General features: G+C 40.7%; 1 protein-coding gene across 4 annotated transcripts in view; it reads right to left on the bottom strand.

The window, feature by feature from the left end:
• Positions 1-14,145, bottom strand: part of pkn2a (protein kinase N2a) — a 39,522-nt gene that overhangs the window by 5,135 nt on the left and 20,242 nt on the right. For all 4 annotated transcript variants that reach the window (XM_079820372.1, XM_079820373.1, XM_079820374.1 and 1 more), the window contains 12 exons: positions 11,425-11,653; positions 9,826-10,008; positions 9,575-9,684; positions 9,335-9,478; positions 9,028-9,103; positions 7,101-7,260; positions 6,900-7,017; positions 6,491-6,627; positions 6,328-6,415; positions 6,020-6,111; positions 5,747-5,923; positions 4,050-4,112 (listed from right to left, as the gene is read on the bottom strand). In XM_079820372.1, the coding sequence (XP_079676498.1) occupies positions 4,050-4,112; positions 5,747-5,923; positions 6,020-6,111; positions 6,328-6,415; positions 6,491-6,627; positions 6,900-7,017; positions 7,101-7,260; positions 9,028-9,103; positions 9,335-9,478; positions 9,575-9,684; positions 9,826-10,008; positions 11,425-11,653 (1,577 nt within the window). The remainder of the gene's footprint in view (positions 1-4,049; positions 4,113-5,746; positions 5,924-6,019; positions 6,112-6,327; positions 6,416-6,490; positions 6,628-6,899; positions 7,018-7,100; positions 7,261-9,027; positions 9,104-9,334; positions 9,479-9,574; positions 9,685-9,825; positions 10,009-11,424; positions 11,654-14,145) is intronic.

The following is a 14,145-nucleotide window of genomic DNA, read 5'->3' as shown; positions in this document are numbered from 1 at the left end:
ATAACTGATTAAAAACATAGACCCCACTTCATTGATAGTGTAGGCTTATATGTTGAACTTTATTCTTGTAAAAACACACGCTGTATTAAGCAGTGCATAAAGTATTACATGACAATAATGTCTCTGAAACATCTGTGTATTGCCAAATGTTGCATTTGTTTCACTTCAGCTGATAAAGTGTGCAAACACAGCGCGAGCGTCACCGCGGGAAGCAGAAAGTGTCCGACTTCACGTCTGTGTTTGCAGCTCCTCCCCGCCTGCACGCGGCTACTCTCGCCGATCAGGTGCATCCAGCCGCAGCCGATGTCGAACACACCTAATATTATTTCATGAAACTTTTATCGATTTTCTTACCGTTTTTTCCAGCAGAAAGCTAACGAGCTAGCCATCACGGGGGTGTCTTTGGTGTCTTTGTAGCCTTTACAGAAGGTTTTCTATCCAGCCTGGAACATGTGCATCTTTTTGGAGTTGTTAGCAATAAATCAAAACGCTTACATCCAAGATATATCCACTTGATGTCCATAATTTATAAATTTTCCGTCATTTTTGCCGCTAACGCGATGCTAGCTGCCATTTTGGATGAGGGTTTGACCAATGACAGGCTGATCCGTCATCCACGTTGGTGTGCGTCATTACGCATGAACCACAGCTCTGTTATTGTGGATAGAGAGAGACACACGGCTAGTAGTGAGGAGAGAGAGAGAGAGAGGCGCTGCAGTTTTTAGTAGTTTTGTGGAGAAAGTTTGAGGAAAAAGTTTGAGGAGAAGTTCCTGATAGGAACTGTTTTGAGGCTTGGCACCAGTAAATATCCAAAATCCAAAGAGGCCAAAAGCGCCTGGACTTTTTTTGGAAAAATGTAAATAGTTTTGGTTCTGTATAAGTTATCATGTTTATTCCTGAGTTCCAGGACTCCAAAGACTTGAACAAACTGTTTTCCAGAGGAAATATGCTTAGCTTTTATTTATTTGTGTGTGTTTTCAATAAATATTTGAGTGATTAAATTTCCGTTTTATGTTTTCATTTGTCTTTATGGTCCCATAACTTATTTTACATTCAGGTGACATCAATGCAACTCAAATATACTGACAGTGCAACTTGTCTTGAAAAAAAAGAGGTGTGTCAATTGTCTGTGCACAACAGGGTTGATGTTTTACAAGCTTTTTTAGTAAATAACACCAGGCGGAAAATTTATTGTAAAAATACCCTTAGGTCTTAAAGGGTTAAAAAAGGAAGATGTGTTCTGAGTTTTGCCGACCGGATATGGCAAAAGTTTCATCTATCAACTAGCTTTGTTGCTCTGGTTGGTTGTAGCGCTATCCTATTGCGTGCAGAGGGAATTTGATAGACAACCGTTTACCCCCCCCTCGGATTGAGCCCTGCCAATGGTGTGTTCCCAGACCCAACATCTTGATGTGGGTCTGGCTTGTCAGGATACTATTGAAACCTAATTTTGGAAAAATACTTTGCACTACAAACCTTTATATTAACTGCCTTTCTGTTAAAGCAATACAGTGAAGGACAGCCGTCTGTGGTCTCCCAGTGGCTTACATTATTGGCAGTTTAGTGTTAGTGATTAATTTACAGAAAAACAAAAAGACAACATCTATGCTTTTATGTCCGAAAACTAGTGGTGGGCATAGATTAATTTTTTTAATCTAGATTAATCTCACTGTAATCTTGGAATTAATCAAGATTAAATGGCTCATTTGAATTCTGCCGAAGGCATTCAGAATATGTGTGCTCGTGAGTGAACGTTTGTCTTTTTGAAGTTTGAATAATAAATAACTTCTGTCCCTTTAAGACCTGACGCACGCATGGATCCCAAACACTGTTCCTGTGAGCTGGTTCCGACTGTGTTTACGTTAAAACTCACCAAGATGGGCATTGAGACATTTTTGAGTGTATTTGACCATTAATAAGATGGATAAAGGAGCTCATTTTTGCACTTGTATGTCAGAGGCGGCTTTTTTACGGTATGTGTGTGTGCGCTTCAGATGCGAGCGTGAAATCTGTGGGAATTAGTAGAATTAACGTTATGTGCAACCCCGGGAAAATTCAGACCGGTCACACCAATACTAACACGCGGTCATGAGGAAATATCCAGCAGAACACGCGTTTGCCATTTTCAGAGGGTTAACCGGACTGAATGAGAGGAGGCGGGTGACTGTCAACTCGCTGTCGGTCGGAGAGGAGAGGAGAGCGCAGCTGGTATCGATACTGTAGAAAATCTCGCCCCCTACAGTGCAACTCGGCTAGGTATACATTAGGGCTGTCAATCTTCCTCCATTATCCCATTAGTTTTTTTTAACATTCAAATTATATTCGAATATTTAATGCTCAAATTTGACAATACAATTTTCAAATCGAAATTTGCTCAATATCGAAAATACAAACTTATCCAAACAAATTAGCATTAAAGAAATGTAGAACAAAAGTAAACCAAAGTGCGCTGCTTAAGTGCATAACAGTGACACTAACATTAGGCTATAGGCCAGGCTATAATAATCAACATGGGCAAGATTTGGTCCTAAATGTTGTTGGCCAAAAACACAAGGCGATCTACGTTTTCTGGATCTAGTGCAGAGCGTTTTTTATTTACTATAATTCCTGCCGTGGAGAAAACCCTTTCTGCTTTAACCGAGGTGCCTGGGATGCTCAAGTAGCGTCGTGCCAGCTGGGCAATGTGAGAGTACTTATGTGGCATTCACACCGGAGAAATGCCTATTCGCGTCTTTGCATTGACTTAACATGTAAATCACTCGTGCGAATCGCGTCATTCGCGTCCCGTGTGAACGCACCATTAGACCCTGATGTCTTCCACCACGACAGTGGATCGCCGTCGGTGGGCAGCGGGGTCTCACTCTCGTAGATCAGCATTTCTTGTTGCAACATATTGCCAATGTCCAAGGTAGGCTTACCACCCCATGCGTCTGCGGCTACGCCTTGGAAATAAACAATCCCAAAAAGATCCCCCAACACTGAGAGCGGTTTTCTCCTGGCATTGTGTCCCCTTCGCCATGGCTGCTCCCTCCTCATCTTCCTCATAGCTTTCCTCCGCAATCGCTATCAGCTCCGCTTTTACTTTCTCACGTACCTCCTGCTGCTGGTCTCGTTCCAAATGAATTAGCCGATGGAAACGCGGGTCGAGGTAGCTAGCGATATTAAGTAGCATGAATGCGTCTTTGTTGTGACTGTATCGCTTCTCGAGATCCATTGAGATCTTCGCTAAAGATAGTCAACAAATAATTTTTTTAATTGTTTTTTAAACCCATTCGAATAGTAGTTTTAACAATCGATTAGTATTCATTTTTTTTAATATTCGAATTGTATTCGACTAACGAAATTCTTTTCCAACAGCCCTAGTATACCCAGCTCCCAACCCAACTTTGAGAATAGATTAACGGCGATATTTTTTTTATCGCCCGATAAGAGTCTCACGTTAACGCGGCATGTTAACGCCGATAACGGCCCACCACTACCGAAAACATTATTTTTGTCATACATTTGATCAAACGTTTTTCGTCAGATTATTTTTGTGAATTTAAATGTGTGCAAAGGATTGTGGGTGATTTAAGGCTGCGAAGGATACATCCTTCAAATTGAGATGGCCTTCAGCGACGTTTGATGACGTGGCTGTCAAGATATGCAGCCTTCTGATTGAGACACGTGTGTTTCTTTGATTAGAATTACAACTTCAGTTTTTACTATAAAAGCAGCTCTCCAGCATGTTTATATTTTTACTTGCCAACGTCTGACCTCAACGGACTGAACAGGAAAAATTAATCAGAGACAATTTCCACGTTAAAGAAGATGGAGCCTCCGCGCACACCTACCCATTACGTAATCACCACAAACAAATGGTAGTTCAAAGAGGTTTACCAGCCGGAGTGAACTTTTCTGGGAAGTTCGGTTTCAAACTCCAAATAACAAACTCCAAACAATCTTCATTTTGACCTGATTTTGTTTAAAATGTCACGCCAGTTTGTTCTTCAATTTCATCAGAGTATATCGGGCCTTAAGTACAGAGCACCACAAATTTTTCCACATACCTGTATACAATCTTGTGCTCATGTAAAAACTGCAACCCCAGGACGACACAAGCTGCATAAAACCTGCAACAATCAAAAACAACAGAAGATGTAGTGCTGATAAAGGCTTTATTACAATCATCTAAAAAAATAATAATAATAAATATAGCTGCGAGCAGCCATTAACGGGGCCAAGCGCAAATAAGCCAATATAACATGCCAACACGGCTGGGAGGGTGAGACCAACTGCAACAATGAGCAATTAAAGGCATTTTAAGATGATTTTAGTCAAAAATGGCTGAAAAATCACATATACAGTCACTAATAATATCATTTAATGGTTTGTCACTTTCGACCAATAGGTGGCGCAGTAACGAAATTGATGTGGTGTGGTCAGAGTGAGATGACAATGACAAAGGCAAAGTTTGGTGTCATTATGTCAAAGCATTGCAGAGATACAGCCTCAAGAGTAATTTTGGCATCATGGCTCAACTTTGTCGCTGCAGTATATGAAAACGGTTTTGTTTGTTGACACGAAATTAATAAGTTTTTGCTGTCATGGTCTGAAGATGTTACGATTCGATTTTGGTGAAAATCAGGCAAATAGTCTAGGAGGAGTTCGAAAAAGTAGGTTTCTGAAGGAAATTAAAATGGCGAACAGAATGTTTGGCCAAATATGGCAAAATTGGAATCTATGTTCTTGGCATGACCCAAGGAATATATTGAAACCATTTTTATGACAATAGTCAAATTTAATCAAAAGTTATTAGCATTATTGGAAAATTCACTATAACTTTTGTCCACAAGGTGGCGCTGCCTTGCAACTTTTTGTGTACTTTCAGGGCTTGGTGACAAAGACACAGACCGAGTTTCGTAACGATACGCCAATGCGTTTGTAAAACATAGCACTTTGTGACAAAATTCAAAATGGCCGACGCCCAAAATTATTGATATGGGAAAATTGGGTATGGCATGGCTCGGCGTGATGCCCCGACTCTAAAGAGACCAGTTTTGTGATATTTGGCTAAAGCGTTCTTAAGTTATAATCAAAACTAGGTGGCACTGCGCCGAAACGCTGCAGGCAGCCTCAAGTCATGGTTGGCATAACACACACCAAGTTTGGTCAGAATATGCTAAAGCGTTGCGGAGATAAGGCCTGACTTTCATTTTTGTGGGCACTTTGTCGATTTCGTTCGAGCGTTATTCAATAAGAATTTGACTAATCATCTCGAGTCTAATACGGTTTGGTCAGCATGGTCTGAAGATGATCTGGTTCAATTTTCGTGCAAATTGGAGCAACGGCCTAGGAGGAGTTCGCAAAAGTAGGTTATTCAGTTAAATAAAAATGGCGGGAAAATTATTATGACGGAAAATGACGTCATAGGGTGCAATCGAATTGGCTTGAGCCAAGGAATTAGAGGAAAAAAGAATTTTGTTTCTAGCCCTTATGGTTCAAAAGTTATTAGCACAAATATGAGTCAAACTTTGGACAGGTGGTGGCGCTAGAGGGATTGTTTTAGAGATTCCAAAATTGGTGTGGTTAATGCTGGGACTGTCCTCTATCTGTGTGCCAAATTTCACAACTTTCCCGCAAGCGGTTCTATGGGCTGCCATAGACTTCGTGGCGGAATAATAATAATAAGAAGAAATCTAACGATTACAATAGGTGCCTGCACCTTCGGTGCTTGGCCCCTAATAATAATAATTCTGTCACTCACGTTGCCCGCGGCTCTGAAAACACATCCGCATGAATATGCATCATGAGGTCTCCTCCTGCCGCATACTCCATCACAAAACACACATGCTCCTTGGTCTGGAAACACGCAAAAAGATTGACCAGGAACGGGTGCCGCACACTGTTCACAGTCTCGAATATCCTCTTCTCACACATCAAACTGGGAAAATAGAAAATAAGACAGGATAAAATAAGCTAGTAGTTGATAAGTGTTGCTCACAAATGATCATAGATAAAACAGAGGAGAAGATTTTACCTTTCAACCTCATCACGAGCAACAATATCCCCCTTCTTAAGGGCCTTGATGGCAAACATTTCACCTGTAATACTGTATTCTGCTAGTAACACCTGAGGGAAGATGTAAAGTGATACAGTCAGATGTAACTAGATGTACAACTAGACGCAGCAAGCGGCAACCTCCCCCAGTTTCTCTTGAAGCCAATATGGAAGTGACTTAAACTGCAATTCATTGACTGGCCACTAGGGACAGGCTCCAAAAGGGAGCAGAATCTCATTGAGACATTCTAAATGTAGCATGCACAAAAATAGCCAAAGTACTTGTACCTTTCCAAAATGTCCCCGTCCTAACACTGCAACACATTTAAAGTCTTTAAGACTGAAATGAAACTGTTCTTCCTCCTCTTCTTCTTCCCTAAAACAACAAAAGACCTTCAGTTAAGTGTATATATGTTAGTAGAAGAAAACATAAGAATTATAAGCAGATCACCTTATTTCTGTGTTCTTTTGGACAGTAATGAGCTGTAATGCTGACGGTTGAGTCTCACGTTCCACGACTTCCTCCAGGTCAGACTGAACAATGATGCTATTCCTGTCATTTCGGTAGTCAAATGCGGTTAAAGTGTCCTGTAAAAGAAAAAAAGCCTTTCAGCTGCCACTGTTTATACAAGATGAGACTGGATAGCCGTTATCTTTATGTTAATAAAAGTAACGGTGAAGGCATTTCCTATTCCTTTCAAATGCAAGGGGGCAGATGAGAGACTGAACATGAATTACACGTCTGCTTCTGATCTTTATCCTCAGAGTCTTTAACTGTGCTTTCAAGGAAACAGATGGCATCAATTCAGATGCCTGGGCGGCTTATCTCTACAACAACCACATGATGTGTGTGATGTTACCTGTTTGTGTTCTTTGTTGGGGATCTGGTTCTCAGACAGGACTTCTCTTATACTAACAGGAGAGTATTGCTTTGGTGTAGCGTCTTTGTCGAAGTCCAGTTTTGCCACTATTGGGTCACTATAGAGGGCAGATAAATACAAATAAAAGCACTGCCTTGACAAAAATTACTTGTTTACCAGTGTGTTTTGTGTGTCCAATACCTCCTCAGAGCAGGGGTTCCTGGGTGACTGCTATGTCCAGTCTCAGCTGCCAGCTCTGCCATTTGAGGACTAAATGAGTTATTGGGAGAGGGAATGGCCCTCCTCACCAGGCGTCCCCATGTACCGATACTCATCTGAGGGGCCCGCAGAAACGTTCTCTCTACAGACATGGGATACAAGAAGAAACACATCCATCAGACCCCTATAAACGATTTGCTTAGAGATCATGGTAATATAAACAAGAAGCAACAATGACAATAACATAACTGGTGCTTCACAAAAGAAAACTGTTAGAAGGTGCAGGAGCAGATGTGGGACTGAAGCCCAGGTCTGTTGACATATGGGAATAAATCACTTGCTTTATTACAAGCAATGTGCCTGCATTGTGAAAAGGCACTGCATTTATAATTGGCCCATTATGAGTTATTTAGGTTGAAATCAATCTCTTTTTTTGTCAATTTTTATATTTACCCCATCAATTCATGATTTCAGTAAGTGGCGTCCAGTTGTAATCTTATAAACTATATTGCCAAAAGACATCCGATTCTTAATCCGTAGGGTTTAATGTGGAGTTGGCCCACCCTTTGCAGCTATAACAGCTTTAACTCTTCTGGAAAGGCTTTCCACGAGGTTTAGGAGTGTGTTTATGGGAATTTTTGATCACTCTTCTAGAAGCACATTTGTGAGGTCAGACACTGATGTTGGACGAGACGGCTTGGCTCAAAGAATCCGCTCTAATTCATCCCAAAGGTGTTCTATCGGGTTGAGATCAGGACTCTGTGCAGGCCAGTCAAGTTCCTCCACACCAAATGTTGGAAGGGGACATCCCCAAACAGTTCCCACATAGTTGGGAGTATGACTATGCTTGAATTCACTGAGGTCCAGAGAGCAACCCATTCTTTCACAAATGTTTGTAGAAAATGCCTGTCTGCATGCATAGGTTCTTGATTTTATACACCTGTAGCCCTGGAAGTGATAGAAACACCTGAATTCAATGATTTGGAGGGGTGTCTCAATACTTTTGGCAATATAGTGTATTATTGTTCAATCAAATTATAAAGAAAATTGTGACTTATTACTTTTGGTTCATCCCGCACACTGAAAATAAAATGTTGAGTGCATTTTATTGTGGGATACAGTACAATAACAGTTGCATATTACTCTTTTTGGCAAATGTAGTAGGTCATCTGGGTATTTATTCTATAAAAACAATCAGTGTTCAAATAGAATTTTTAAATGTGCACTACCAAAACAAACAAAAAGGCCACAATTTAATTCTACAAGTCTGGCAAAAAGTCCTACAAAGCAATTTTTCCAATTGTTTTTGGTGTAAGAAACCCTATATGACCCCTCTAAGGCCATGTGTCCACCAAAGCGTTTTTTCCCGAGGTTAGCATATTTTTCCAATTGTTTTCAATGGTAGCGCTGCATTTTTAAAACGGCAGCAGTGCGACGAGGCGCTGAGCATCTATTTTACGCTGTGGCTGCCGAGAGTTAAAGAATGTTCAACTTTGGGTAAAACGCAGCTCTCACTATCACTTTTTATCCAGCCATCCAATCACAGTAGAGGAGGGGCAGGACAAATACCACACCGACCAACTGCTATATCCTGCTTGTGCAAGGGCAGCAGACGACAACAAGCAGCATAATAACAGAACAAAATAATTGAAAACAAGAGCCAGAGAAAATACCTTACATTGTATAGACACTTCTAAAGACATTTCAAACTATCTGTGAAAGGAGATACTAGATACTTCTGCAGAAATTCTGTATCATAGCAAGAAAAGTGTCTCAAATGAAGAAAAAAAACTCATTTGCCCACAGCTGGCTAAAAACACTTTGGTGGACACACGGCCTAAAGGGACTGAGGAATTGTCCAATTACAAAAACGTCATAATTCTCTACTATGTAGAGGAGATGGGCTCACCTTGTTGCTTTGAAAAGATCTTCTTCTGCCTTTGGAGTCTGGTTCTTCGCTCAATGACTGGATTAAAAAAGGTAACCTGTAATAAAAATGGCTTTCAGATCAAGCTCTGAAAACTAATCAAATTCCACTTCAGATCTACTAGGCTCAGTTTCTTTAAAGAAGCAAAGGTGGGAAAACCTGCCCGGGGGTTTCAGGGGCCACTGAGCGTGAGGAATTCCTCTGACTTTCTCACAGAGCTTCAGGCTGCTAATCAGAGGGCTCTTTGTGAGAAAGTATTGATCGCTGAGAGACAATATTGTAAAGTTACCTCTGCAAACAAAGTCCCTTGTGGCTCAAGGTAAAGGCACATTCCATGCCGCTGGTTGTCCAGGAAGTCCTCCAGTCGCAGGAATTTCACTGCACAAAGAGATCGCCAATCTCTCCAATACACTGAGATCTCCAGCTCACGAGACTACGATACAAAAACATTTGCCACAGCATATAGAAACAAGATGCAGGAGTGTTATGAATGTATTGTGTATAAATAAACATGTACTGCGAGTTTTACCCGATCTAGCTCTAATGTAAACTTCTGGTCCCACGACTGATTACTGACTGGTTTCCAACTGGTCTGACCAACTACAGTGTTGTCAAGCTTCAGAACAGCACTAATCTCATCTGGAGACAAACAGAAACACATACACACATTAAGCCCCTCAACTGGCACAGTGCTTTGATTTTTAAGATTTTTAATTGTAAGAAGTCTAATAAAAGGCTTGTGAAAAGCCACTTGAAAGTAAGCACTAAGAACTACTCAACTGGACAAGTCATCATTTTTGGAGAGATTTCGAACGCTGGTTCCTCTGCGGTTCCCACGGCTCATGAAAGAGGAGCGCGTTTCACTGGGGCTCCAACCGGGCAGCGGCACCGATGTGGCTTTTGACCGGCCAGGAACATTGTCTAACAGGTCCTGACATCCCATGAGTCTAACCTCTAACTTGCCTGTTTAAGTCGACAGCAGTCACCATTAAAATACACAGCTGTTCAAAAGTTTGGGGTTATGATTTTTTTAAATGTTTTTGAAAGAAGTGACTTGTGATCACCAAGGCTGCATTTGTTTGATCAAAAATACAGTAAACATGGTAATATCGCCTACGTGTTACGCCTCGTGACTAAACAATGGGCGCCAATGTGAGTGTGCACACCATAGACCGTAAAAAAATATGGACGACACGACTTCATTGACTTCCGCTGACCAGAGTTGAAGCTTTCGTACGCCGCACACGTCGCTGACATCTTGGGACCGAGTCTGCGCAGTAGCGATCTCGGGACCGGAGTTGCGCAGTAGAGAGCAGGAAGTAGAGGCGCGATTTTCAAAAGCCCGCCCACACTCTCACAGATGCAGAACATTTCATTATGTTGGTGTGAAATAAACAGTTAAGAAAATGGAGAAATTAAAGCTAAGCTCCAATCTCCTCCCAAAAATCCAGACAAAAAGTCTGTTAGTGCCTTAGGTGGCAACTTCACTAAGAGAAACCGTCAATCTCAGCTGTCAATCATGACTTCACACCACCCGTTTTTATAGCATCAAAATACTAACTAAAACTAAACTTATTTAAAAAGACGAACACTTGAAATGAAATCATTGTGATAAAAACTGCCTAAAATGACAGAAACCATCTTTAGGAAACAATTATTTGAAGTGTAATTTAATTGTTTAGTGTGTCTCGCGTCCATTCTAATACATGGAGAGGTGGGGTTTAGGAGCTATACCGGGACCAACAACCGGGGGGCCGATCAAGGCGCGGAGGCTTCAGTTTCTGAGAGGAGAACTACAGGCTTGATGCACACAGACGCGCAAAACGGCAGTCTACTGTCTCTCTTCTTCTGTGTGACAAGCGAGTGTCAGAAGCGTAAAGTGGCGCAGCACCACCTTGTGTACCGGGAGCAGCCTTTACTGAATTTGCACGTTCACTCTGCAAAACGCCAGTGAAAATCGCTTGGGTGTGAACACAAAGACGCGCCGAAAAACAGTGGCAATAAGCGCCCGCAAAAATCGTCCCGGTGTGGCCTCAGGCCTCAAAGATGAATTTCTACCATGAATACTTCAGTCCTCAGTGTCACACGATCATTCAGAAATCATTCTAATATGCTGATTTGGCTCAAGAAACTAATCATAATCAATGTTGAAAACATTTTTTCCAGGATTCTTTGATGAATACAAAGTTCAAAAGAACAGCATCTATTTAAAATAGAAATCTTTTTATAAGATCATAAATGTCTTTACTGTCACGTTGGATCAATTTTATGCATCCTTGATGAATAAAAGTAAAAAAAAAGTACTGACCCAGCATACAGCTTCATATAACACTTAAATAACATATTAAGCTACATCAGAAGGTGATACGTGTTGTTCACCTGTGAGTGCAGCTGGTTTGGTGCTGTACTGGTTCTTGACAGTGCTGTTGTGGTTCTGTGTGGATATGAAGCTCTGGCGGGGACTGAGGGCCGGAGAGGACATGAGCGATAATTCCTCCATGATCAGACTGCTCATGGGGTGGTTCTTCGGCAGCTCATTGAGTCTCTGCTCCAGGGAATACTTCAGTAAATCCAGCTTCTGATTGGACTCATTGAATCTGGCTTGGGCCTGGATTTCACAGAATTACAGCGGAGGAATTAATGGCAGTTGCATGGATGCATAGATTAACCTTTTTTTGTAGATGCTAAGCAGTATAAAGTTGTCTGGCTATCACCAGGCCAAGCTCAATCTTTTAAGATTGAACATTAGTCTGGGGAGTCTGCTCTGTATTTTCCACTGCACAAATGGCGTGATCAATGGGCATAGTTTAAAGGACTCTACGCAATTGGATAGTCCTTCAACCAATCAGACCAACGATCCGGGTGACATACAGCTGCAGGGCGAATTGCGAAATCAAATCACCAGCAGATCGGGCTGGGTCAGAGTCCTGCACGGGTTCGGGTACCCGCGAATATTGCTGAAACGGGTGAAAAATATCCTAACTGTGTTGGATACGGGTGCGCGTGAGGGAAGGGAGAAACACGGGTCTAAACATGTTTGTGACCCGTCACATGCAAGCGTAAAAATATATGCATGTATATTGTAGATGTGGCCCAAAAAACTATATGCATATTTTTAGGAACACATCTACAAAAATATGCCTTGCCTGTATTTCAAGTTGCTAAAATAATTTCAAATCCATATCAGTTTGTGCGAGCGCGCGCCCTCCCAGGAGAATCACAACCGCGCCCGCGCGATCTGCCTGCACTGCACTTGTCGAGATGGATCCTGAGGGGTTGAAGAAAATAATAGCTAGAGGAGATTGTAAAGTTGTTGACAATAAGTCCAGTGTGTGGGAGAAATTTGGAGTTATCTCAGATGAAGAAAACAATATTGTGAAAGGTATTGCTGCATGCAAGGGTCTGCAGGACTCTGGGCTGGGTTTACCCAGTCTAGTTAAACCCGCCAATAGCATGCCAGGTGGATAAGCCTGAGCTGAGCTGCAGGGTGAAATCAAATTGCCGGCAGATCGGGCTGGGTTTACCCAGGCTACAGTACAAGAATAGTTCACGAACAATTATTTTTCTGTCATTATTAACTAATGTTGTTTCAAACCTGTTTAATATTGTTTTACATGGAACACAAAAGGAGAGTTTTCATGCAGCTCTTTTCTGCATATAATGCTGGTCAATCTGACTGTTGACTAAACACATCATCATTTCCGGGTCCAAGTGCTCTTCAGATCCCAAAAGCAAACAACAAACGGTGCTAATATACACTTTCATGGTGTGCAGTAGAACTATCAAAAATCATGATCCATACCAAAATCTGAGATGGCCAGACAGTGATTCATCTTTTATGAATCATTAAAATATTGGTGTCCAGGGCACCATGAGACCAGAGATTGTAATGGACATTGTGAGTTTTTAAAAGCTTAGCTTGCTTAAATGTGTGCTATAAATAATTAAACAGCGCTCAAATACAGCTGTTGAGATCGTATTCTCACTTGATGAATTAGAGGCTTGGACCTGTAAACAGTATTACAAGGAGATAGTGAACATGTCTGTCAAGAACATGACAGAAATTCAATTATTATTTGTTTATTTCACACTTACATTAAAGCAAACTTACAAATTGAATTAAATGATATTGTTTTCTTTAATTTAATTTGTAATCTTGCTTGTCTGGAATAAAATAATTTATTTAAAAAATGTTAACTTTAATTTAATTTTATTTCACACAAGACTGATCCAGATTTTTTGGAAAAATCGTGAATAATGAAAAAGATTTATAGATCGGGGTTATCCCGCTGAATTGGACTGATGATGATGCATTGATGATGATTGACGATGCATTTAATACATCTTTTCAAAAGACACGCTCGGAGTTGTTAAAAAAGAAGACAAAAAAAAACAATTATTTTACCTTTATCACTTCTCATTCATCCAAGTCTTATTTGATAAGATCTATTTTTAAAATATTCTGATCCTGAATTGAGTGCCATTTTCCAGCATCCTCTGTTGATTGTGTACAAACAGGCTAGGAATTTAAAAAATCACTTAGTACATGCTCGTTTTCAGAATGCGACTCCGAGCCCATCTCAGAGATTACTCAGCCCAATACAGAAGGGTAATTATCAATGTGGTAATTGAGCTCAATGCAATGATACATTTAAAACATCTTTTTTCTGTCATCCAAGAACTGGTAAAAACAATGTAATTAATTCTGTGATCACGTGGGTCTCTACTAGGGATGCAACAATACAGTTAGTCCACAGTTCAATACATACCTCGGTTTTTATCCACGTTTTCGGTTTGGTTTCGGTTTTGATGGCTTGTCACATCAGTTTTTTACTATTCTATTCTTAGGCGACAGGAACAGCAAGAGGTTAAGGAGAAAAAAAATACTATTTTTTTATTGCAATACTCCATAAAATATACATTGATTCTTATTAAAGTTACTGTATTAAAGTTTTTCAGTCAAGAGCATTGAGTGATTTTCTCTTTGTCTTTTGTTGTTGTATTAACATTAAAGGGATAGTTCGCTCAAATGAAAATTCTGTCATCGATTACTCACGCTCAAGTTGTTTTAAACCTGAATAAAGTTCTTTCTTCTGTTGG

The sequence above is a fragment of the Gobio gobio genome (genome assembly GCF_949357685.1).
Source record: "Gobio gobio genome assembly, chromosome: 6".
Lineage (NCBI taxonomy): Eukaryota > Metazoa > Chordata > Actinopteri > Cypriniformes > Gobionidae > Gobio > Gobio gobio.
This window is presented reverse-complemented; position numbering and strand designations above follow the sequence as displayed.